We start from the raw sequence: 26,715 nt of genomic DNA, 5'->3' as shown, positions 1-26,715 counted from the left end.
AGGGTTGGTACTGTCACGACATGAATGACGCTTCCTCGCAGCTTTCCCAGGAGCTCAGTTTATCCGGAGCAGCCCCTAAAACTTGTTTTATCCCAAAAGAACAATAACCAAAGTGTAGCGGGCAGAGGACGCCCCTGGACTCTGGAATCACATCCCGCTGGCCTTCCAGCTGGGTCACTGGCTGAACCTACTTTCATATTAGAAATGTGTGACATTACACATACAAAGTAGGGGCCTTCAAAAAAGTTTGTGGGGGAAAAATTGCACTATTGTTTAGCTCCACATACCAACTGCCATCGCCTCAGAAGAAAACAGAGAAGCCTCGAGATGCTCATTGTGTTACATCTAGCTTCTATCCAAAAGATTTAAACCTTAGTTTTGAAGTGGGTTATAGAGATTGCCGTCGGACGAGAGGAGCTGATGTCTGATTCTGTTCTGTGGCTGTCGTGATTAATCTCCAAGATAACGCATGACATACGAGGATGCCCCGCAAAGTTCACGGGAAAATAGAATGAAGACTGTAGACTTTTCCCCCAAAGTGTCGTTTAAGATTTCTCAGATGAATGATTAGCTTAGTAACACCAGAACCTCGTTCTCACCTTCCCCGTCATGTCTTATTTTGTGGGGGGAAAAATAGTTCTAGATCCTCGATTGTTTTTGCTGTCGTTTCTGTCCATTTTATTGCAACGATACTGAGTACTTTATCGAATTAACCGGGCGTTCTGCTTGTGGTATTGTTGCATTGGCATCGCTGTACCCCTAGCAGAGTGTTTGACACCTGGGCTGCTCTTGACCTTCATCATCTCATCACCGTCCCGTATCCCTTTGTGTTTTACATTGTTGCTCCTTTTGCATGGAAGATGGCCTGCTTTGGATTGCCAGGAGTTGAATGAGGATGGAGAGCTGTGGCTGGTTTATGAAGGGTTAAAACAAGCCAACAGGTTATATTTGTCTCCTCCGAGACGCAATGTTCTCAATTTGTTGCTTTCTTACTAACAGCGGCCTCCCAACTGTAACGCCTATGTTTCTTAACATCCTCATTGTCTTCCTGGGCAAACTTGCTCCAGCGACACAGAGATTCAGCCAAACACCTCCTTAAGAACGTCTCCCCTAAGGATACCAGTAGAGCAGACATGGGTAGAAAGGGTGCCCGCTCTGAGTGAAGGGGCTCTCTAGAATCCTGCTCCAGCACCATGTGTGTGCATTATCTTTCTCTAGGAGTTAGAAGGAAAATCAAACTTTACAATGAGACCCAGAGGACGGGGAGATTCGTACCTGTTATTTAAGTAGTTATTTCTTTGGGGGATTATTCCTCAATCTACAGGATAGATTGCCTGCAACAATGTGGCTGCATTGATAAATATTACAGTCAGATTGCCTGAAAGTAATGTTAAGGGCATGATTTCGCACTCCATATGATTTCTGTGACATTCAGGTTTGTGCTTCCCTCCATTGCTGTGGTTAAGAAGTACCCACCCCTTACTGACGGACTCTCTCACTCTCCAGCATTTCACAGATGATAACTTTGAATACATTTTCAGGCGGTGAACCCCAACCCCGTGTGAGCCTACGCCGTCCTCAGTGGGCCACCCCAATGATACGCTAAAGGTTCTAGCAGTGACCCGGCCACAGAAGGGACGAAGAGACCTTTTCTCCCATTTGTCTGTATTGCCCCCATCTCTCCATGTGGGGACATAGAGTAGCAGTGGGAGGATGTGAGGTCACAGGAGGTCAGCTGGGCAAGGACATAAAGGAACATGAACCTAGTCCTCACCTAGTGCATGCTCGGGGAGATGGCAGCACCTGACCACCGTTGTCGCCCTAGACCCTCCAGGCGTCATGTCGGCCAAGAAGGTGTGGTGGGGAAAGTGAGCATCCGAGAATTGCCTAGGGCACCAAATGGGTGGGGGTGGGAATTGGGGAGGCAGACAAGCCCCCCTTACTCCCACCCCCCATTCTTAAACAGCTCTGCAACCACGTTCATAGGTGATCCAAACCAAACTCACCGCCATTGAGTCAACTCCAGCTCATAGTGACCCTCCAGGCAGAATAGAACGGCCCCTAAGGATTTCTAAGACTGAAACTCTTGATGGGGGCACCAAGCCTCCTCTTTCTCCCTCGGAGTGGCTGATGGTTTTGAACTGCTGACCTTGTGGGTAGCAGCCCAACTCAGAATCCAGGAAGCCCCCAGAGCGCCTGTCTGTAAGTGAGGAGTGGCGTACTTACTCGAAGGCAGCGCAGGGACCGTGTTCTATGGGAAGGCACAGCCAGTTGAAAAGCCTACACCGTTCTCAACACGCATCCGCTCTAGTGACATCTCAGCCTTAAAACGCTCAGAAAAATACAACTTGAGTTTTAAAATGTTTTAAAAGTACTCCGTTTGCTCCAGGGGCGTCTGCTAATTCCGCTTCCTTTGTTCTTCGGTGTCACAAACCATTGTCACTAACCTTGGCGTGTCTGAAGTTCCAAGTCTGTTAAAGCGTTTGTCTCCTGTTACCTGGCTTGCGTGGTAGCACTCAGTCCCCCGAGCAGTTGGCGATCAAGGGGATGAGAGTGTAAGAGTGTCTTCCTTCTTCCTGCTGGCTAATACCTACCCGTGATTGTGTTTTGTGTGTGGGAGGGGGTTCATGTAGACTCGGGGTGCATGCTAAACGGAGGCTATTGAGTCTGGGGTTCCCTGTACGCACAGCCGCCTGGCTATCCTTGTGCTTGGAGAAGTCCTGACTACTTGGTCTGTTCTATTGATGTCTATAGTCTAAAACAGGCTAAGATTCTGTTACTGATCTGGCAGCTTATGATGCAGAGAGATGTCTCTGTGGGTATGCATAAACTTTAGGGCTGCTTATCTAGATTTGGGTAAATCTGTGTGTCTATTTCACACTCATGCCCCGGCCTCTCTGTGTTTCTGAGGGAGGAGTACAAAGTAAAAATGGGACTCCGGTCCCTCTTTGTCCCTGAAATGAGCAGCTCTGAGATTCTTAAATCCATATTGCATGACCTAGAATAGTGATGATCTGACCATCCGGCCCTCTGCCGTGATGTTGTGCCCAAGAGACTGTTTCTTGATTGAGTGTAGGCATCATTTCTTTAAAGTTTACCAAAGGTTTCTTGGGCTTTTGAGCACTTGACCGTAGAACCCACAATTCAGAAAGACACGCACGAGAGCATTGGCTGCCATTTCCAGCCCTTGTTCACGTGTCTGGATGTTCATCGAGTCAGAAGATACCCAGATGCTAAAGACCATCTGCTTTCCCTGGCCCGGCTAGTGAGCGCCAAGCCTTGCGCCCGCCAGGCAGGGGACTAGGCGTGCCCTCTGCCTCCTACCCGTGTGTCTTCTCTTCAGGCTGCTGGAATCCCAGCTCCAGGCGCAGAGGAGGAGCCACGAGAACGAGGCCGAGGCCCTGCGTGGGGAGATCCAGAGCCTGAAGGAGGAGAACAACCGGCAGCAACAGCTGCTGGCTCAGAACCTGCAGCTGCCCCCGGAGGCCCGCATCGAGGCCAGCCTGCAGCATGAGATCACCCGGCTGACCAACGAAAACTTGGTGAGGAGGTGGCTCGGGCCCCACCCTCAGGCTGGCAGAGCCAGCGCCTGTCCCCCGGGCCCTGGGGTTGGTTTTGCTTGTCATCAAACACCTGTGTCCTTGCTGGGAAGACGCACCACTCCACACTGTTACCCTCTTGCTCTAAACAGAGCCAAGGAAAACCTTTGTGCCTGGGGGTTCTCTCACCCCGAATGTGGGGAGCTGGAGGACAGCCACCGGCCACACACTGGGCTCTTACTGTCCGAGAGGACTCAGGTGCTCTCTGCAGTCACCTCCGCTGCAGGCCAGCTACCGTTCTAGGAGGTGCTTTTGCAGTTGCCATGACAGACCCCAGGCAGCCTCCGAGAATATCCCACCATCTCTGGCAGCCAGAGGCGGTGGCAGACAAATACGGGTTGAGCTGAGTCCAGGAGCGTGGTCGGTGGTAAAACCAACAAGGGCTTTGGCTGTAACTCAGGATGGAGAGGGGTCGTCAGGATTCAGGCATGCTACATTTTTTATTCTTTGTGAGAGAACCTGAAGATTAAATGAAGCCCGAGGTTTTTCTTTCTTTTCCCTCCTCTTTCTTCCTCCTCACCTGCTCACATTTTTTTTTACGGAAAATGTCTCCTGAGATATTTCTTCCTTAATCACGTCACTTTTATTACAAATCTATAAAGTTTTATAAATCGAAACTTAATTTGACCAGGTATAGTCACGATATTTTAAAAAACCATTGGCTGTTATAATTCTGCATTTCTACATAGCTCTATCTATATTCCCCAGTCAGTTTGCCTTTGGGGAAAGCTGCTGAATTTTCGCTGCTGATTTAATGATTGCAATCATCGCTCTGTTACCCCTTTACTTGATGGTTTACATCAGAGGTTGTGTTCTAGTGTTACTTGTTCAGCGAGTTCTTGAATGAATGAGAAGCAACATCCAAATATTCTTTGCATAGTCCGTCTGCGCCTCTGAGGACAGCTTTCTATGTGAGGCTCTTGTGCAGACGGGGAAGGAGGCTTGGGATGATGTTCGACTCTTTCCAAAGGCTGAAATCTCATTGATTTATCTGAATCAGAGAATCATTTTTTTAATGTTTTCATTACCCTCAAGTATATTGTTGCTTAAACTAACAATGCTTTGATGACTAAGAACTGATTACGACACTGAATAATATAACAATGATTGATCAGCATATGAATTCTGTGCTTATAAATGATTGAAAACACAGGGAAATCCGTGAAACAAAGGGTGGCCTGTGGGCCCCGCTCCCTAGCGCTATAGAGTAAGTTTGCTAGGTTGATTAACTATTGCTCCCTGGCATCTTGGTCTGCGGTATTAATTTGCTTGGCACTTAATAAAAAAAGAAAATACAAACATGAACCAGTCTCCGCATTGCAAACCATCGATTCTAGTTGATGGGTTTGCCTGCACCCAGGGAGAATGCTTTCTGAATCACCCGCTCCTCTTCACCCGTCGCGCTGAATGCAGCGCAGGGAAGGTGGGCTCCGATTCAATGACTAATTGAGGGGTGTCCTTTTTTCTAACCCATTGTGGTTTCTCAGTCCTAACTCTGTGTGTTTCCTGGGGAAGCACTGGAGCAGAATAGTAAAGTCCCTGGGGGTTGGGCTCCCAGACTACACCCCACCTAACCCGCCCCCCACGATGCCCCATCACAAGCACAAATCTGACGGCTCTCCCCTGAGCAGGCTGCACAGGCTGCCTCGGGGCTCCCTCTGAGCTGAGAAAACCTCAGTGGTTCGTGCCGCCCCCCCACCTTCAAACAGGTGTGGAGACACTGCCGGGGTCACCCCGTTTATTTGCCTCCCCCACCCCTGCTGCTGTTTCAGTGAGAAAAAAACCGAAACAAAGCAAAAGCACAGCATCTCTGCGGGCGTGACCCGGGGGAGGCAGCCCGAGGCCCATGAGCAACGGCATCCTGGCTGTACCCGCTTGCCTTTTTTTCTCCCCTTGATGGTCCTGCAAAATACTAATAATCATTTCTAGATGAGCAGGGTGCATGGGCAATGGGAGGGGGTGAGCTGGTACCTTCTGAGGACGTACAGTTTTATGGTTTGTGTTTTAAGCTATTGTAAGCTGACTTTGCTGAGAAGTAGCGTTTCCCTCCCAGCGGAAAATAAACACCTGCTGTGCCTGTTTTTTCAGTATTTTGAGGAATTATATGCAGATGACCCTAAGAAGTATCAGTCCTATCGGATTTCACTTTACAAACGGATGATTGTATGTAACGCCCCCAGTGTATCCGCTGTCCTTCTGGCTATTTCTAGGCTCGGTAACTGGCTGCCTGCCCCTTCCAGGGGGCCTCGCCAAAACCTCTCACAAATCCCGTTTCTCCCCACAGCTTTCTCTCAGCCAGTGGCGTCACCTCTGTCACTGTCCTGCGTCCATTGTCTTGTTAGTCTGTCATTAACACCAGACTTACAGTGTGATGGAAGCCAAATCCAAGAAGCCCCATGGAACCCTTATTAGTACCTTTTGGAAAGTCCTGGTACCCAGTGCCACCCTTGCCTGGGCGGAGAATGGAGGAATAGGTGTGCTTTTTAAATGCCTTTGTTCTCTCACTCAACTCACTGCAGGGAGTCGATTCCGACTGGTTGTGACACTGTAGGACAAGGTAGAACTGCCCCCATAAGCTTCTGAAACTGTAACTCGTTAGAAAGCCTTGTTTTTCCTCTCATGAGGCAGCTGGTAGTTTTGAACTGCTGACCTTGTGGTCTGCAGCCCAACGCTGTGCCCGCTACGCCAGCAGAGCTCTCCAGTTCTCCGTTAGCTGAATGACAACCACAATCGACTGATTCATTTCCCTTCTAAGCATTTTCCTGAGTCTGCTGTTTGCTTTCTGTTGCCAGTCAATTTGGGAGAATCCCTAATGAATTAGAAAACCAGTCGATAATCACAAGGTGTTTGGGGTTTGTATTTTGTAACCCACCCCCTCCCTTTGCATGCCCCTCTTTTTTGCATCTCAAACGTTTGAAATCACCACTTTTTTCTATAATAAAAATTATATCCCCCTATATAATAATAGATGTGTTTTTCCCCCTGCTGCTGAGAACTTGGTCCTCAATTTGGTCCTCAGGCAGCCACTGTATTCTATCCTCTGCCCTGTCGTTATATGGTCAACGTACCCAAAGTTCTGGACATTTCTTAAGTAACGAAGATAATTTTAGCTTCTCCAGAGGGGGGGGCTCATGGACCCATGCTTGTCCTGACTGACACACATGATGTGTCAGCCAAAGTCCAGCTGTCCTTAAAATTTCCCACGAAACGTTTTGTGCATCTGTCGAAATTTATTTTAGTCTGCTCCCTTTCTAGAAAGCATTCCACGGGGAAACAGTAAATTTTTCAAGTGTTGTGTTTCTTTATAATATAAAACCTACTTGAAAAGACGCCACCGTGAGCTCGCTGTCCATCACGCTGTAAAGGATTTGACTGCATTGTGCATTTTAACTTTGGCTTTTATTGTAGCTGCATTTCCCACGCCTGCCAGGTGGTGGCTCCACCAATGAGCTTTTGTGTAAAACTAACAGTACTGTATTTTGTGCTGGCTCTTCCCCAGTGTATTTTAGAAAGCCTGTTTTGATCTCTTTATTTCGTTTTTTGTGTGTTTTTTTTTTCATTTTGATTCTTTAGGATTTGATGGAACAACTTGAAAAACAGGATAAAACTGTCCGGAAACTGAAAAAACAACTGAAAGTATTTGCCAAGAAAATTGGTGAATTAGAAGGTATTTAAACACATTTTTTTTTTTTACTATTGGCATGGCTACATGGATCACCCGATTTGCTTGAGAATATGAGGAATGATAGCCTAAAAATAACTAGGTGGAAGAAATGCTTTTTTATATAGTCATAATACTTTATACAGGGAGGAAATTAATTTCTTAGATTCAGTAAATATTTGTGGAACATTTTCTATGTGCCAGGGACTGTACAGAGCAGCACAATGTAGCAGAGAGGTTTTGGGAGTGGATGCTTGAGCTGGATGGCTTGGGTTCAAATCCTGGGTCTTCCATTTGTTACCAGTTGCTTCCAAGTCACCTCCATCCCTTGGTGACCCCAGGTGTGACAGTAGAAACCAAGTGTAAGGCTTTAACTTGGGAGATGACTCAGTTTGTAAACCCCCTGTGTTCCTTTTCGTACGCTCTGATCAGTAGAAAAGCCATTTGTTATTGTACATTTTTAACAGTCTTATTGGCATATAATTCACAATGTATTCATTCAATCACAGTTTCGCATCTTTTGCCAGCTTTCTTTTGATATGCACTATTTTGATTAAAAAGAGGAGGTAGTATATTTCAAGATCTTAGGAATATCAGGCCATTGTCAATCAGGAATCAACGTCATCAGTGAAACCGCCCTGCCTACAATGTCCTTAAGCCAAACCGCATTGGTGAGGGCAATACATAGAGGAAGCAACATTAGCCCAAGGATGCTTATGCAGAGTTATATTGTGAAGTCAATGATATCCGAGTAGAAAGAAGATAAGATAGATGAATGTGACTCGGGCACTTGCTGGGTATAGTCCCTGCTCTCTGTCCGCCCTGTGCAAAGAATAAAAGTGACCAATTCTTTCAGCGTTTTTCTCCTCTTGCCCCTCTGTACTTCCCACCCACCATTATACAGAAAAACATTGCCATTCTTATAAGAGAAGTTAAAAAAGCATTGCTTTCGATATAACACACTTAAATTCTCTTGACTTAGAATAGCAACACTGCTTTCTCCTCCTGTGGATCCCCTTAGTAAAAGAGACTTTTTAGAAGGCAGCTGAGATTTATTTAGCTCCAACATTTATATGTTTTAGCAGAAGCTACACAGGTACATGGAGAGGGCCTCAAAATGTGAACTGCTTGGTCCCGTGTTCTCAGGAGCGGCTGTTGCATCTCCGTTTTTACACAGTCGAGAACATTGAGGCTGGACAGCTTCCAGAAATCAGTTAATTATTTTATCGGAGGGAAAAAAAACTGAGGACCAGACAGTGAGCGACTTACAGAGGGTTTCTCAGTCAGCCACTGGCCTGACTGGGATAGAAGCCAGCTCCTTGTGTTATACTTTTCGGCAGAATCTAGCTCATGACCATGTGTTACATGTTTGGGCTCAGTTTGCAAATCACACTGCCTCTTCGGAGTTCCCTGTCACGGCTTTGTGATGTATTCTATATGAAAATCTGGTCCTTGTGGGCTAACTCAGTTAAGCCTGGCATCCAGATCTTCCTGGTGCCAAAGTGAAGAAAACTGGAGGGAATTTTTCCTCCCACGTGTTTTCTCTTTTAGGACAAAAAGTCACACAGTTATTTCCCCCTTCGAGTATAACGAATCTAGAAACGATAAAGAGAGGTGTCTCGCTCACTCTGAAGGAAATCTGTCTACAGCAGTCCTTGGGCAGAAGGACTCCTAAGTCGCAGGTCCTTGAAACCTGGGTGGTGTCCTGGCCTATCTTCTCGGCTTTCTGTCCCCCTGCTGGCACATGTGAGCCGACATGTGTTTTCAGCAGTAGATGATTTTGCTTATCAAGGTCGTGATGAACTGACAGATTTATTCCATCTTGAGCCAATCCTCGCACTCAGGGAGAAGGACAAAGACAGAGAGTAACGTTTCCATGAAAGGGTGGCACATTGCCTCGCGGACATTGCTGCAGAGAGAAATTGTGCTCCAAAGGACGTTCCTCTCTTTGACCAATCCAGAAACGGCCTAGCTAAAGAGATCTCAGAAGGGAAGGAAAGCAAAGTATCGTTTTTCACCCCTGAACATTTCTACCATTGGGAAGTGTCCTCAAAGTTGCTGTCGGATGGGGGTTTGATACTGGTTCTTAGTGTTATTGTATAAAACACTGATGTTTCTCTCCACCAGGCGTTTTAATGCATCTTCTTCAATACCTAACTAAAGCTGTCCTCTCACTTTTCCCCCTCGGAAGTAACCTCCGTGGTTTTGGTAACTGGTGACATCGACGAATCTCACTGCGCGTCCCGTCAGTGATGACTCACAGTGGCCCCCTGTGGGTTTCCAACACTGTAACTGCTTATGGGAGTTGAAAGCCCAGTCTTTCTCCCAAAGAGCTGCTGGTGGCTTTGAACTGCCAACCTTGAGGATGTCAGTCCAACTCGTAACCACGGCACCACCAGGCCTCCTAACATAGATGAATGGGATTGTCTTATTTTGACGTCCCAGGTGCTGCCCCACTGACCCACGTGTTGTTGTATTTAAGCTGACTCCAGGAATGGTTTATGTGACACCAAGCAGCATGCGTCTTCCATTCTTGTGTAGAGGACTCACCTCCAATTCTGACTCACAGTGGCCCTCTAGGGGAGGCCCTGTGGGTTTCTGAGGCTGCAGATCTTTACAAGAACAGAAAGCCTCATCTTTTTCCCACGCAGCAGTTGGTGGGTTTGAACTGCTGACTTTAGGCTAGCAGTCCAACTCATTGGCCACTATGCTACCAGCACGCCACTCCCTTGTACAGAGAAATACACTTTGCAGTGAATCCCCCTGTCAGACCACAGCACACACGCGAGACACTAGACTAGGCAATGGGCGCTGGCTGTGCCTTGGGAGCGTCCAGTGACAGCAGGTGTTGGTGGATGGTGGTGACATTACCTAGGCCCAGTCTTCAGTATGACTAACTCCAGTGTGCAATGCTGGACCACAGGGCGGGCGACCCGTCACCGGGCTCCCTGCCACCGTCTCTGGCATGTGGTTGTGATTCATGCCCGAGCAAGCGCATTGTCAGGTACAGATGTTCGGGGTGGGGACCTCCCTGTAGAACTGGCTTCTTAGAACCAACCAGGAATTGGCCAGGGAAGTCCAAGGGAGCCCTCCAGAGCCAGCAACAAGACATGTTCTATCCCAACCTCACCTGTGTCTTACCTCCTTGGTCCTGCGGATAAAGGACTTAAAAACCTATTTTCTGGATCCTACATGTCCGCAAACACCATGAAAACTCACACGAGGGGGGCTTCTGTGCCTTCGTGGAAAATTCCATTATCTTTTCATTCATTTTTCCGTGAGCGTTCTGACGCTCCCTCACATGCTCCCTTGAGATGAATTTGGAGACTTCTGTTTAACCCTGACCACAGTTCTTGTCTCGGAGCTGCTGCCATTGATCATAAACACACACACTCAGCTGCAGTTGAATGGACCCAGCTCACAGCGAGCCCAGAGGCCACACGACATAGCAGAACCGCCCTGGTGGGCTTCCGCGACTAACTCCGTACGAGAGTAGAAAGCACCATCTATCTCCCAAGGAGGGGCTGGTGGTTTCAAACTGCTGGCCTTGCTGTTAGCAGGCCAACATATAACCGCCACACAAGAAGGATTCCATCGATTGTAGTGACCACTTTGAACTTCGGGAAGGTAGTTGTCCTGTAATGGCCACAGCTTCCCGGTAGCTGTGTGAGCGCTGAGCTAAACATACACAAAGAAGCAAAACAGACGAATAGGATTGTTGTACCTACTTAGGTGTGTGTGTGTGTGTGTGTGTGTGTGTGTGTGTGTGTGTGTGTGTGTAAATGAGGGCGTAAGAGGAGAGAGGTCTTTGCCTTTTTGAAGCATTTTACATTTTCACATCAGCTTCTCTGGAGAATTGCTGGCCTGCCATCCACCTCAACTTTTGAACCTATTGCGACGATGTATACAAAGTAAATATCCGTTTTTCTTAGTGAATGGGTTCATAGAGTTAAAAAGGAGGGGAAATCTGTTATAGCCGGGCTGCTGCTTTGTAGAATACTGGTTTTTCCTTCTGTTAATTAAAAGTCTAAATACCTTTCGCCGTTTCTGATCAGGATCCATTCATTAACCAAAAGGTGCAGTCACTAAACATTTAGGACACTCGATCTTTATACCAAATAAATGGTTAATCGTGCTGGCTGTCAGAGTGGCTTTACCGTGTACAAATCTGCCACCCGCGCACCCACGCACACACAAAAACAGGTTCAGCAGAGACAGTGAGGTCGTAAATGTGGTGCATTTCTATGGTTGTGGACTTCTCATAAGTCACAGGAAGAAAAGCCGCTCTCATCCTTTCTCCCTGGAAAACATTTTCTTCCCCCTTTTGTTTCTTCCCAAAGTGGGTCAGATGGAGAACATCTCCCCAGGACAGATCATCGACGAGCCCATCCGTCCCGTCAACATCCCCAGGAAAGAAAAGGATTTCCAAGGAATGCTGGAATACAAGAAGGAGGATGAGCCCAAACTGGTGAAGAATCTGATTCTGGGCAAGTATTCTCTGCATGGGGTGAAGGTCTGGCTCGGGCCTTCGGGGCCACCAGTCCCCAATCTTCACATGGCCCAGCCTGGCGTTGCTTGCGGGCGCCAGCACGTCCGGGTGCTTTGCAATGCTGAAAGAGTGTTCTGCCCACCGATCGCATGGTCAGGGTCCTTTCTAACCCCCATGCCGGTGGTTAGAATCCCATTTGGGAAAGGGTTACACCTCTCTTACGTTAGTGAGGCCAGATTCATAGGCGTGTTTTGAGCCAGTCTCTTTGGCGATATAAAAGAGATTAAACAAGCAGAGGTGTTGGGGGAACAGATGCCAAGCCCCAGGGGGATCTCCTAGGGAGCAGGAGACAAGCTGAGGGGACAGGACTAGCAGAGCTGGCAGGGAGGGCACCCTGAACTCAGGCTTCCTGCCTGCTCAACTGTGAGGAAATAAATGACTGTCTGTTACAGCCACCCACTGGTGGCATTTCTTATAGCTACATAGGTACATTACCGGTAAGACAGGCCCCCTCCGAAGGATCCTTTGAGACTAGAACGCTTCAGTCCTGGTGCACTTTGGAATCACCTGGGAAGCTTTGAAAGGGGACTCTGAGTGCCCCCCCACACACACACTAGACCAGTCCAATCAAAAGTTCTCGGGACAAGCCTGGCCTGTGTAGCTGTTGTGTATTTGTCTTTTTCATAAACCTCTCAATAGATTTGTAAGCGTAGCCGCACTGGAACACCACTGCTCTGGGCTCTTTAAATACTTATGTTTCATTTTTTTTTTTTTTGCTGACTTCCCCAGAAAAGTTTATCGCTAATGCGTCCGAGAACACAGGTTATTAATAGAGAAGGAACAAAACTAATCAAAGAACAGAGTCCAGCAATGGAAGAAGAAGGCTGATCAATGAAAGGGGGTGGGGTAGCGCAGTGTGAGACCCCGAGGCGGGGCGTGAGGGGTGGGGGGTGAGCAGGGAGCACACATAGCCCATAAGCTCTGCCCTGAGGAAGCTCTTAATTTTGCATAGTGTTGTTCCCTCAGCCACCACGGTGGCAGCCACGTGACTGGCAGTACCACCGATTGATTTAACGTTCCCCAGTTCACGGAATTAAACTCGGTACAGTGCGTAGTCACGCACATTTCAGCATGACCTTCGTTTTGCAAAACTAAGAAGCCACTGTGTTTTAAATACTAGCGCAGACAGAAGATTCGTGTGCTTGATGAACATTTCCCGAACTCCTACCCTGTGCCAGGCATGTCCTAGGCACTAGGTAATGGGCAAAGTGAAGTCCCTGGCCCCACCGAGCGCTTATTCCGGTGTGTGCCTGGGGGTGAGGGTGGGGGGCAGAAAAAGGCAAAACCAAAAAATATAGAACGGGTAAAAAGTGAGGGCAGGTATACCGGTTTATCTCAAGTTCTCAGGAAAGGCCCCTTTTGATCAGATGATTGCAGGGCAGAGACCAGAGGAAATGAGGAAACACTGCTGATGCCGGAGGAGAGAATATTCCGTGTAGAAACAGCCGGCACGAGAGCATGCCGCGCGTTCAACACCCGCTTGACTGGTGTCCAGTGAGCTGAGGCAGGTTGAGGTGTGTGTGTGAGGGGTCAGGCTCATCACAAAGGTGCTAGCAGACCCGGTGAGGATTTTGCGTCTTCCACGTGAGTGGGATGAGGAACCACCTACAGGCTGTTCAGAGCAACCGTGACATCATGTGATTTACATTTTCTTAAAGAATCGCCCTGGTTGCTGTGTGGGAAAGTGTGCTCTTGGGGAGCAAGGAGTGGATCGTGGAGATGGGGTGGAAATAGAGGGACAGGGTGGTGGGGGCCTAAAGGAGCGAGGAGAATTGTTGAGAAGTGATTGGGTTCTGGAGGTTCGCCAACAGGATTGGCTGATAGATGAGATGAGGATGTGAAAGAAAGGGTCACACATGAGGACACAGTTTCCAGCTTGCAAAACGGAAAGACTGGAGACTGGAGCGACCTATTTGACGGAGATGGGTAACTACCGGAAAGCAGGTTCCGTGGGGAACCGGAGTTTGGTGTGGGATAGGCACAGGGATGGCAGAAGGCAGTCGCTGCATGAGTGTGAAATTCCAAGGAAGCGGAGAGCAGGAACTACGACACCGGAAGTCATCCCAGTACAGACACCTGAGGTTCCTATGTTCCCATCCTCAGGGATTTCTCCAGGCAGTGAGCTATGAAGGTATCTTTTTTTAACGTGACCTACTTACTCTGAATAATTGGACGTTTACGTGATCACGGTGCTTTTATATCTCTCAAAAGATTCCTCATGAAATGTTTCAACGTTACATAAGATCACTTTTCTTTTTCTTTCTTTTCCAGAACTGAAGCCACGTGGCGTAGCCGTCAACTTGATTCCAGGGTTGCCGGCATACATCCTGTTCATGTGCGTTCGACATGCTGACTACCTAAATGATGACCAGAAAGTGAGGTCGTTGCTGACATCCACCATTAACAGCATCAAAAAAGTACTGAAGGTCAGTTCGCGGTCAATGGAATCCTCGGAGTGGATATTCATGGTGATGGGATCTGTACAGATACAGGGTTTTCCGTTCTTTAGACGAAAGTGTCCTGTCTTAGCGGCTAGCATCCCTTGTGAGCTGCATGGACCTTGCAATGCGAATATTTACCTGCTTTCAAAACAGGGTCCAAATTGAACACAAATAAAGAGTACTCAGGTATAATTGCCCTGAATTATAAAGCGAATTGTTTCTTCGCAGACAGAAGTCATCTGCTTTGGGGATCTGCCTGAATCAGAATTGGAACTGTTTAGAGGAGTCAGTGTGAGCAATACATAGGGAATAATATGATACCATCACAGTAAATATTAGGTGGGCTCAGTTACACCTGGCAGACTCCTGGAGCCCGTTCACAGGAAAAGGAATGACTGATAAACCCCGAACGTTTGCCTTCCACCTTTGCTCCGTATTCTTCTCCAGCTACCCCCCAAATTTGCCTTGTTAACCTGAAGTGCCTGCTTCCACGTGCACAACAACACACGGGTCTTAAAGAGCCCCGTGATGTAACAGAGCCGCGGAGCCCACATCATCGCTGACTCATCCTGCGTGATCCACCTGGTGACACTCAGCACAAGCGAACGAGTGATGTGCTGGCTTTTCACTCCGCTGTTTCTGTGAGGATCTGAGATACGGGGCACGCGGGACCCCACCCCAGGAGAACTTTGAGGCTGGAGCTGGGCGGAGAGCTGCCTCCCTCTGATGCCGTCAGTGGTGGGTCGTGGTCAGTCCCATGGTTCAGCACACGCTCAGCGGGACTGCGTAGACGGGAGCGACTGAACCGCAGCGTTTTGGATACTTTGCCAGTAAAAGCTGATGGGTGTCTTCCCAATTAACTTGCTCACTTTTTTAAAAAAATGTTTTAATGCTGTATTGCACTTAAAGTGTAAGTTTTGTGACTTCTCCAGTCAACTCCTACCCCAAAAGACAAGAAAAACCAAAGCGTCAAGTTTCTTTCCCTCGGGTCTTCATTGAAGACGACAGCGATGTGGGGCAGCTCTGATACCACTGAGAACGTGCGTTTGACTGACGTGCCTCGGCGTCTTGCATACCTGTTTTGGTTTTAGTGACAGATTTTCCTCATCTGGGCTGGAAAGCAGCACACCCAGCCAACTGTATCTAGAAAATGTGTCATCGTTTTTATGTCCAGCAAGTAATTTTTATTTAGATACCTTTGCATCGAACCTAATGGCTTTCCCACTGACATAAGAAAAAGAATAAAATTGATGGACACTTTAATTTTGACCAAATTTAGTTTGTTCGCTGTAAAAGCATTATTGTGGAAAATGTAATGTAGTGACTCTAATCAGCATTCGGGTTTTAGATTTCTTTTTTTAATCACTGAAAATGACCTTTTCCCCCTACCCCTTGATTTACTTATTATGCTTTGTTTTTATTTAAAATTTTTTTACTTATTATGCTTCTTAAATTTAAAAAAAATACACAAAAAAAACTCTCTCCCTCACTGACACAAATAAATAATATTGCATAGTATTTCATTAAACTCGTGTAGGAAGTCTATCAGGGAGGCTACGTGTCTTATCCCTATTGTACAGCAGAAGAACCCCAGGCTCAGGGACGGTAAGTGGCTTTCTCTGGGCCACGCCCCTAGTGCGTGGCAAACGTTCCTGAGTTTAGATGAGCGGAGTCTTGATGATTTTTTGTTCCCACTTAAAGGGAAGTTAGCATCAACCAAGTGAGTGGGTATCACTTGTCTACTGGCAAGCGAATGGATGCCCAGCAAAGTAGCGAGCAGACAAACCATGAACCCGGTATAGCTGGCGTTCTGGCAGCGGCGATGTGCCTTTTGCATCTGCCGTGTGCTTTGCTTTTGCACGGGCTTACCAGGGCAGCCGAGAGAATGGGCTCTCTGGTGTCTGTTTAGGTTTTTCTTCGCCTTCTTCATTTTATTTCCCTGAGGCAAAAAAGCACATTTCGACTTACTCTCTGTTTCAGAAAAGAGGTGATGATTTCGAAACGGTCTCCTTCTGGCTTTCCAACACCTGCCGATTTCTGCACTGCTTGAAGCAGTACAGCGGAGAAGAGGTGAGTAAACCCTGACACCGTCCGCGCGTTCCCTGCCCTGTTTTAGGACAGGGTTCAAATGCTGAGATGCTGAACTGTGTTCTGCTTCAGTAACCCTAGATCAGAGGTGGCATCAAAGTCCAGAGCTCCGTTCGGCCCCCACTATCTCCGCAGTAACTGCGGGGTGGGGAGAAACAGTGTCTTCCCTCTGAGACTGTGTGTTCTGCGAACCTGCAGGAGAGAGGAGGTGAACACTTGTCACTGAGAAGTGACGGAGTGAAGCTTGTGGTCACTATGATGAAGTGGGCTAAAAAAAATAACAGTCTAGAAATACTGACCCAATTTGAAGAGATGTATTGATTTAGGCTTGTCACATATGTTAAAGGTGATCTTTTGGGATATTGATTTCCCCCCAAATCTTTATTGATTGTGTTTGTAATAATGTCCTCATCAGTGGTTTCATAGACTTCGAAAATGATGTAGAACATTAATAATGACTATTTAATATGGGCGCAGTATGTGCCTAACAGCATTTAACACACAAATTTGCCATTTAATTCTTACCACGTCTCTGTGAAGTAGGACTCATTCACCTGGTTTTACAAATGAGACCATTGAAGCTCAACAGTGTCTATCAGTTTGCCCAAAGCGACTCAGCCAGAAAGTGCAGATTCTGGGATTCTGGGTCTGTCTGCCACTGAGTCCCAGCCCCTGCTCTATGCCTTCCTTCCCCAAACTCAGCACAGGCAGGCAGAGAAGCTGAGCACCCAGTTTATGGGGGAAAGGACTCTCTGGCAAACGATGAGAAACACAAAGGCAGCCAGGTGGAGTCCCTGAGCAGACAGGACCAGAATCTCCACGGCACCGCAAAGGATGGATGTCCTGTCAGGACACTCAGTAGGTTGTAGGGCGGCAGATGCTTGTATATGGGCAGAATCCATGACATAAGCGTGAAGTTAACTGTTAAAATACCGAGTGGCTGGGTGAAAGGGCGCTCTATTTGTAACACACTGCCCAAAGGATTCCGACTCAAGTCTAGGCGTGGCTCCCATGAAGGATAGTGAATGTCTGATTATTTCGGCAGTCTTTGGGGAACTTGCTCAATTTTGGGAAGATCACGCCCCTTGGGCATAGTTTTATGAACTAGAGTGTTTAAAGGCTGAGGTGAAGACATTAAGCACAGCAGATCATTTCATGTTTGTCAGTCAGCCTGCTGATTCATCAGTATAAGCACTCATTCGTGCTGGCTTGGGAAGTTCAGATAGGATTGAAAGGCAGTAGGGAGTGGAAGGGGACTCTGACGGACACCAGCATTTGAGGGCGGCTCCCCTGGCATTTCTGTGGGAGCTGGGTGGTCTGGGACCACTGGACGGGAGGAGCCTCTAGTAAGAGGTGTTAGCAGAGGCCCCGCGCCTGGCTCAGGGAAGTTCATAACTGGGGGGGAAGACAGAGAAGAAGCTTCCCCTCCTCGGAGAAAGTTGGAAAGAGCACGGGGCGGTGGATCAACCTGCAGAGTGCTCAGCGGAAGAGACGCTCGGCTCACGCATAGCCTTCTTAACGCTACCTTCCGACCCTAGGGTTTTATGAAGCACAACACATCTCGCCAGAACGAACACTGCCTCACCAATTTCGACCTGGCTGAGTACCGGCAAGTGCTGAGTGACCTGGCCATTCAGATCTACCAGCAGCTCGTCAGGGTGCTCGAGAACATCCTGCAGCCGATGATTGGTAAGCCCGTGGCCCTGGCGCGCTGCAGTCTGCCCATGGGAAATGGCCTCCGGCAGCACATGTTTGGGAGCCAATGTAGTCCCATAGGAAGGAGCCAGGGTGGTGCAGTGGGTTATGCATTGGAGTGCTAACCGCAAGGTCAGTGGTTCAAACCCACCAGCTGCTCCTCAGGAGAAAGGCCAGGCTCCAGAAAGATTTACAGTTTGGGAGACCCTGCTGCTCTGTTTCATGGGGAGCTGGAATTAATGGTTGTGGGATTGGGTTTGGTTTCATGCTGGAGAAGATCAAGTATTAAGGGAACGTAGGTGGGCCTAAAAGCTGCTGAGGATGCCCAGAAACCCAGGCACGGCCAACAGGGGATACATCAAAATCTCACCTTCGACGTGCCCCGCTCCTAATTCAAACTCAGTGCCACCGAGTCGATTCTGACGCAAAGCGACCCTTACAGCGACCACCTGGAACTGCCCCCGGGGGTTTCCCACACGGGAACTCTATGACAGTAGAAAGCCTTCTCTCGCTGCCATGGCACACTGGTAGTCTCCAACGGCTGGCCTTGCAGCTAGCCACCCAGTGCATCCCCACCGTGCCACGAGGGGGGACCTGTTTTAAGATCGGGCTGTGCTTTATGCTCCGCGGTAGATCGCATTCCTTGTGTTGCTTTCTTAAAGGTTTGGACAGAATGAGTGAGTAGATTGAAGGGAGTGCTTGAGGAAAGCTGCATTTCCGTCTCTCTGGGAGGACACTAGCGTAGGCTTCCTGGTGTGGAAGTTGTTGTCCTTCGGTGCCATGGCGACTGTGGGCACAGCGCAAGGGAGCCCGCCCGGTCCTGCACCGCCCTCACGTGGTGGGTCCCGGTATTGCAGCAGCCGCGCCCATCCAACTTGTCAAGGCGCCTCCTCTTTTGGGGCAGCCCCTCCTTCTCTAAGGACTGGCCTTTCTGACATCATGTCGGAATTCCCTGGATCGAGCCTCGCCTTCCTTTCCTTCAGGGGGCATTCTGGCAGAGTTCTGTGAGCGGTCCGTGGTACTGTCGGTGTTCTTCTCTTTAAGAAACGCCCGCTCTTCTTCCATCTTTCTTAGCGCACCTTTCACCTGCAGATGAGGTGGCCAAGAACTACTCTGGCCTGGGCCAGGCACACCTTATCCTCAGTCACCCCCTTGTTTAAAGAGGCCCTGGGCCGCAGAGTGTCCCCCTGTGCGATGCGCCATTTGACCTCCGCACTGCTTCCTCGGCCCCCATTTAAACTGCGGGGTTAGGAATGGGTGCACTGTGCCCTGGAGTGAACTCGCTGCCGAAGAAAACAAAACAGAGCACACCTGTGGCTGAGTCGCTGGGCACTTCAGCTCCGTAGGTTTGCCTGGCCACCACCTGTCCAGAAGCAGCTCTCCAAGAGGTTCTATGGAGAAGCCGCTCCACACTGAACCGGACACCTCCTGGACCCTGGGAATGGTTCAAGGCAGTTTGGTTAAAGGAGCCGAGCCTTATGTTCAGGACAGCTGTTGGGTGCCTGGGGGGTAGGTAGGGGTGACTACCTGGGTGCTCGGCTAATTGTGTGATTCCACGCGCCTCTCCCGAAATGCGTGCGCTCGCCCTGGGTGTTAATTTATGTACTGTACCCTCCGCGTGCCTCTGGAATGGGAAAGGAGGTTAGACGTATGAGATGGGGGGGGGGGGGGCACAGACACACTGCAGGCTCTTAATTCGGAATATATTGAGTCAAAAGAAACCATTTTTTTATGTTACCAATTTCTTATGATCAAGCATATTATCAACAGGCTCTTCACGCTAATCCCAACCCCTTTCCTTCCCAGCCACGCTTTCCCTCCTCACCCCTGGCACCCCACAACATCATCATTTCCCTCCTGTGGGCTCAGTCCAGGGAGGCTGAAGCTAGCCCAAAGCCAACTGCCAGGGAGGAGCCCAGGATGGGAGCCCACACTAATGTGCTGGGCCACACTAATGCGCTCTCCCACCACCTGTCTACTCTCAGGACATTGACCTTCTTGCTATTTGATGGGTCTGTCTCTGGGGCCCAAATATCTTTCATGCACCTCTCTCCAAACCCCAACTAAGATAGCACACGTGTGTGTTATTGAAAGGCCTCTTGTGGAAACCGCGCCGGGCATACTTTGCATTTCGTGGTGATTGCCCCATTTAAGAGTCATTCCTTCGCTCCTATTTAAAATCCAGAGCTCCTCATCCTGTGACATCCCTCGTCCCTCTATTGGTCCCCTGTTTTCGGAGACTCCAGATGTATGTGCGTACGTGAGTGTGGCCGCGTGCACGCACATGACAACGGGCGTTAACCGTGGGTCTCCTCTTAGTCTCAGGCATGCTGGAGCACGAGACGATCCAGGGCATGTCCGGGGTGAAGCCCACGGGGCTGAGGAAGCGGACCTCGAGCATCGCGGACGAGGGCGCCTACACTCTGGACAGCATCCTCCAGCAGCTCGGCTCCTTCCACTCGGTCATGTGCCAGCACGGCATGGACCCCGAGCTGATCAAGCAGGTGGTCAAGCAGATGTTCTACATCGTGGGGGCCGTCACCCTGAACAACCTGCTCCTGCGGAAGGACATGTGCTCCTGGAGCAAAGGCATGCAGATCAGGTGAGCCAATGTCCACCCCCTGCCGGCCTCGTGTGGCAGAGAGCCGGCTACTGGCTGGACGTCAGTGCACCCAAAGTCCCCTGCCAAGCAGCGGAGGAAGACCTGGCTTGGCGCCACTTTCTCTGGTCCTGGCAGGGCGCCTCTAGCTCTTTTCGGCAGTTACTCCTTGCCCGGGCCTGCCAATGGGCTCTTCTCGTTGCTTGGTGGGAAACCTTGCACCCCTGAGAAGGAAACTTGTGCCGGTGGCGGGAAAATGCACTAGGATAACTGTTTCCCGCCTTTGGGTCTGCAGTTAACAAGGAGCAAAATATCCGACTATCAAGATGCCTAGTACATCTTGACAAAATGACTCTCTGCACCGATGGCAATAGGAACAAATTTAGCACCTGTTTTACCAGCACTTAACATATGCCCTCTCCGATTTTTTTTTCCGTAAACCCAACCAAACCAAACTCAATGCCAATCAAGACCCTTTTTGACTGACAGTGACCCTAAGGACAAGGTGGGTCCACCTTGCTCCTGTGGGTCTCTGAGAAGGCGACTCTTGACAGGAGTAGAAAGCCCTGTCTCTCCCACAGAGCAGCTGAGTGGGTGTGCATGCATGTGTGTGTGTGTGTGTGTAACTGCTGCTGAACTCAGTTGTCTGCCCAACTCCTCCTCCCGAGCATAACCTCATTATGATAATTTATCATTTTATTTTTGCAAATACTTATTTTAAAGCAGCTAGAAGAATCGCCGGGAGGTGGTGGGGATGGGTAGGGTGGGGGAATCTCTCCTACCAAAGTCTTTACGCTACTCAACCTCAGAAAATTGTGGCATTCTGTCCACGTTTTCCCTTCTGACCCAAATTCAATTTCCTACTTCCCTTCAGGAAGTATAATTGAAGTATAGTTGGATTTCTCCAACATAGACTCCCAAACTTATTTGGCTTACCCCGCCACTTTTTCAGGGGGGAAAAATGATTGCTCCTGGCAATTAAAACCATTTGTCCTAGATCCCAAAATCCAGGCTAGCAGGTAGGTGTGTGCTTTCGCAGCCCCTCCAGGGCGGATGGCCCACAGAGGGAAGCACGGCGCTGTAGACTTTGCTCATCACTATGAAGTTACCTGTGGTCACGTCACAGTGCCTTTTACTTGCCTGACTTCTAAATTATGACCACGTGGCCATTTCCTTCCGTCATATTTGGAGACCACTGTCACTCAAGGATCCCCTTGATCCCCGAGGGCGTGGTGGTCACACATCTCGTTGGTTACCACAAGGTCAGCAGTTCAAAACCACCAGCTGCTCCGTGGAAGAAAGATGAGACTTTCTAGTTTCCTAAGGAATCACAGACTCGGAAACTCACAGGGGCGGTTCTACCCTGTCCTGTAGGGTTGCCGTGGGTCAAAATGGTCTCGACGGCAGTGAGTTTGGTTTGGTTTGGTTGGGTTGGGTTGGGTTGGTTTGGTGGTGCTGTGTGTAAGTACTAAGCTAGTAGATGTGAGGTTGGTGGTTTAAGCCCACCAGCTGCTCCTCTGGAGAAAGACGAGGCAATCTGTGCCTGTAAGTATTGAATCTCAAATATATATGCGTTTAAATCGACTCGAAGGCAGTGGGTGTGGTTTGCTCACTGGATTGGCCAGCTCATGAGACCTCAGCTGCTGCAAAGTTGCTTTGTCTTGCTCCTTGTCTGTCTGTCTTTCAATGACTTCTCCTCACTTGTCTTTCTCTCCTTCCATTCCCGAGCTGTCCCCGGGCCAGGATCTCCTCTGCCTGGCTCCTCCCCAGGCAGAGCGTGGGCCCGAGATCCACGTGGGGAGCCGATGTTTCCGTTCACTGACTTAGCCTTTGCTGTAAGGAAGAGAAAGTACTTCAATGTTCATTGATCCGCACCGATCAAAAAGAACTCGTCGCTAAACCAGAGAGGCATTATGAAGTGTGTCCTGGTGGGCTGATCCACCAGGCCACAGCCAGATTGTGTGCGCTGTTCGGCTCAATAGCAAGCTTTCTTTCTTTTTTTTTTTTAAATTAAAAAAAATTTTTAGCAAGCTTTATTTCATACTGTGTGTTACGGTGACTCCCAGGTCAAGTCCCTCAGTTAAAGAATATTCCCGAGCCATTTAATCTTACATAATCATGATGATAAGCCTCCAAGCTATTTATAATGGTACAATTTCAAGCATAGCTGATGAGATCTAAGGAAACTGAACAAAAATACTGCCTGTCATTTTAGCATAACATCCTGACAAGGCCATGCCAAAAAAAATTTGAAGACGTTTTGACAATGTTCAGCAACCTGGTCTTCTTCCTCTCGCCGACTCTTCTTGGCACAGGTACAATGTCAGTCAGCTGGAGGAGTGGCTGCGTGACAAGAATCTGATGACCAGTGGGGCGAAGGAGACCCTGGAGCCTCTCATCCAAGCTGCTCAGCTCCTGCAAGTGAAGAAGAAGACCGACGAAGATGCCGAGGCCATTTGCTCCATGTGCAATGCCCTAACTACTGCCCAGGTAAAGCGATGGCCTGGGGGGAATGGGTCGCCGCTTAGCACACCCAGTCGGTGGCACAGCCAAGGGGTGGCGTACTGATTACCTTTGTTCGCGGCTGGCTTCCTCTGGGCCGGAGAAGCCGGGTATGCCTCTGCACTCGGAAGACTGGAGCGTTGTCCAGAATGCCACACACCCCGTACTCGTTACAGAGAGAGACTAGTGCCCACACTGCTCGGCCATGTCCCAGGCTCTGAGCTACAGCCACCAACAAAGCAAAATCCCTGCTTGCATGAGGTGGGGTACATAAAGTGTCTATCCCAAAAAACATTTGAAAATGGCATGATTCTTGCGGCTTCTCTTTTTTCAAAGACTGATGATCCTTGTTTCCTTTCCATGAAACACCGGATGGGGGTCTGCTCTCCAGGCCCCACGTGGTGCAGTGAGATCCTTCAACAAGGAGCATGCAGTCTGGTGGGGAAGACAGAGCTGGGCCTAGCTGATGCATCATATTCAGTCTGGCACATTCTAGAGTAGAGGAATAGGTGTGACGGGAACTCAGGCGTGACAACTGTCTCGGTTCAGAGCAGGATCCGAGCAAAGTCAGCTAGACGATGAAGGGCGTCACGAACTTGAGGCGTGGAATCCTTGGAAGACAGGGGCAACAGCACGAAGCAGGGCCAGGCACGAATGAGCCCCTTTTTCGTTTTCTTTTGCCTGGTTATTTTCTGTTGATTCCTGGACTTCTTTACTATTTGTCCCGTATCTTAGAACACGGAGCTCTCCAGGTTAGCCCCAAATTGCAATCAGAACCCAAATTAGGAGAGAGTCAGAATCAGGATTTGCAGCTTCAAAATGCTGAATTCCTAGTTCCATAACCCTTACTAAGAATACAGCACAATTACATTACTGTGTTATAGTTTTAAGCCCCTCCCATCCCTCATGTCCACCAATCATGCAAAGTCAGAATACAATTCATTTAGCGAATTTTATTTCACAAAGGTCCTACATCTTTAAACTCCTAATACTCGCTCCTGATTCAGTAATTCCTCATAGGCATGATAAACATTCCCACTTTCTAGTCCACATCTCTCTGGGGTTTGATTTCATCTTTGCCACTCGATCAGCACTGCCCAATTTAATTTGAAAAAGTTTTTCTATTTTAATTTAAATTGAAATGGTCACATCTGACTATGCCTTAAAAATGGAAATATCTTTCCACTTTATTTTCTACCTTATTTTAATAATGATTTAATTAGATATAATGATTTTACCCCCAAAAAATGATTTGATGCTTTAAAAAATTCAAACATTTATTTATTGGATACCTGATCTGTACCATTCTGGGTCTCTCTATGATACTTTTTTCTTCTTAAATAATTCTATTGCCATATAATTCACATACCGTATGATTTAGTGGTTTAAATATGTTTAAAAGTTGTGCATCCATCACCACAATCAATTTTAGAACATTGTTTTAATTCTTGTATCCATTGTTATTGGCTTCCATTCCCCCTTCAAGTTCCTTTGCCATAACCCTGAGAAAGTATCAGTCTAATTACTATCTCTATAGATTTTCCTATCTTGAATTTCATATTAAGAAAACCACACAGAAAAGATCCCCAACAACAACAGAATAAAACACAGAAAACCCTCAATCCAGGAGACAGCAGAAAATAACAAAAAGTAGAACAAGTTAAAAATGGGTCAAAAGGGGAAAGCAGTGGTAAAATGTGACATTTTCGCCAAGGTGTAGTAATCTGCTTGCCAACGCACTCTGAGGACAAGACGGTTCGCATCTTTGGTCAGTTAACTGAGGGAATTCCCTGTGGGCGCCCTGTAATGGGTTTGGGACGTTCACTGTCATCCACAGCCTTCTGCAAACCAGGTGCTCTGATTTTAGGCTCAAAGACAGTTCCCTGTCAGCTCCCATCCAGCTCTGAGCATCGAGGTTCCTGCTAATAATCCTGGGACCCCACGGCAGGGGTGTTACTCGCCCTCGTGAAGGAGCAGGGGCACATTGTGAGACCTGGTTGGTCTCAGATCAGGACTTGCAGTTAAGTGCAAGCTCAGAGTGCATTTGTGTACCTCTGGTCTGTGTATATCGCTGGTCTCTTTTAGGGGGAGCGTTTCAGTGTCTTGATAAATAATATAAATAACCTCTATGAGACATTTGGTAATTCTAGGAACACCATTAATCAATTCAGTGGTATAAAACTTAAAATACTACTGAGAAAAGGAAAATATATGTGTGTAGAAAACCTTTTTAGACTAAAATGCGTAAAATATTCACTTATACCATTTTAAAATGTGTGACTGAGCATTATTTAAGAAAGCAATGAGAGTTGGACACAGGGCAAAAATTACTATACTGCTCCTTCACTACGGCCAAACTGTGTCTCTCAGCGGCTTTTAAAGCCCTTCCTAGCCTCTAATTAATTGGTTCATTTTAAAGGCCTTTGTTATTATTTAGTTATAATAAGTTATCTTTTGCAAAAATATGATTTCAAAGAACTAAGATTTAGTTCCTCTATTTTTAACTCTCGCTGGAAATGTGCCACTTGAAGCGAGATGAGCCAATTGCCGAATGCCATCCAAGCATATATGGAAAGTAGAATGTGTAATGTACAGACAATAGTAAATGAACACTGAGGACACTGTTGGCAATTGCTGCTTTGGGAGGCGCGCGGTTGGGGGTGGAGGCATGTTTCATGTGGCATTCTCCCAAATCTATCCTGTCTCTCTAAAACTCATACAAAGACTACATACGTGTGAACACTTAGGTAATCAAAGGTAAACCTGCCCTCCCAACCTGCTCCCTCTCCCGTCTCCCTGAGTAGAGCCGATGAATGTGTGTGCAGGCGCCTGCCCTTCCCCCCATCCCACCCCACCCCGCATCAGTGGCTCCCCGGGTGCATTTGCTGATGTGCTAAGATCTGCGACCATCTCATGTCTTACAGATTGTCAAAGTGCTGTTTTTGTATACTCCAGTAAACGAGTTTGAAGAAAGAGTCTCCGTATCATTTATTCGCACTATACAGGTAAGAGCTGTTCCCCCATCTCCACCTACCCCTGCCTCTTGGGGTTATGAATTGGGCTACGGACCACAGGATCAGCAGTTCAAAACCACCAGCTGAGAGAAGGGTGAAAATGTCTACCCTGTGTGGGAGGCCTGGTTGGGCATGATCAAGGGTAAGGTAACCAAGAGGAATTGCTGAAACCCTGGTGAGCATGATAGTCGGATAGGAGGGAAGTCAAAGGAAATAGAGGAAAGAGCTGGGAGACAAAGGGCATTTATAGAGGTCTAGATGAAGACATGTACATATGTAAATTTATATATGAGGTTGGGGAAATAGATCTATGCGCCTATATTTATAGGTTTAGTATTAAGGTAGCAGAAGGACATTGGGCCTCCACTCAAGTACTCCCTCAATGCAAGAATACTTTCTTCTATTAAATTGACATTTTATGTTGCTCACCTTCCCAACACAACCGCTGAAGACAAAGCTGATGAATAAGCAAATGTGGTAAAGAAAGCTAATGGTGAACGGCTATCAAAAGATACAGTGTCTGGGGTCTTAAAGGCTTGAAGGTAAACAAGCGGCCATCTAGCTCAG

The 26,715-nt window shown here is 48.0% G+C and overlaps 1 protein-coding gene across 4 annotated transcripts in view; it reads left to right on the top strand.

The window, feature by feature from the left end:
* MYO5A (myosin VA) overlaps positions 1 to 26,715 on the top strand; it is a 200,474-nt gene that overhangs the window by 166,275 nt on the left and 7,484 nt on the right. Inside the window, exons 30-40 of one of the 4 annotated variants that reach the window (XM_075532001.1) lie at positions 861 to 941; positions 3,344 to 3,542; positions 5,688 to 5,762; positions 7,173 to 7,266; positions 11,601 to 11,747; positions 14,081 to 14,235; positions 16,231 to 16,320; positions 17,877 to 18,027; positions 20,353 to 20,635; positions 22,948 to 23,122; positions 26,059 to 26,139. In XM_075532001.1, coding sequence (XP_075388116.1) covers positions 861 to 941; positions 3,344 to 3,542; positions 5,688 to 5,762; positions 7,173 to 7,266; positions 11,601 to 11,747; positions 14,081 to 14,235; positions 16,231 to 16,320; positions 17,877 to 18,027; positions 20,353 to 20,635; positions 22,948 to 23,122; positions 26,059 to 26,139 — 1,531 coding nt within the window. The remainder of the gene's footprint in view (positions 1 to 860; positions 942 to 3,343; positions 3,543 to 5,687; positions 5,763 to 7,172; positions 7,267 to 11,600; positions 11,748 to 14,080; positions 14,236 to 16,230; positions 16,321 to 17,876; positions 18,028 to 20,352; positions 20,636 to 22,947; positions 23,123 to 26,058; positions 26,140 to 26,715) is intronic. The other 3 variants (XM_075532003.1, XM_075532002.1, XM_075532004.1) reach the window with 3 other exon arrangements.

The sequence above is a fragment of the Tenrec ecaudatus genome, chromosome 14 (assembly GCF_050624435.1).
Source record: "Tenrec ecaudatus isolate mTenEca1 chromosome 14, mTenEca1.hap1, whole genome shotgun sequence".
NCBI lineage: Eukaryota > Metazoa > Chordata > Mammalia > Afrosoricida > Tenrecidae > Tenrec > Tenrec ecaudatus.
This window is presented reverse-complemented; position numbering and strand designations above follow the sequence as displayed.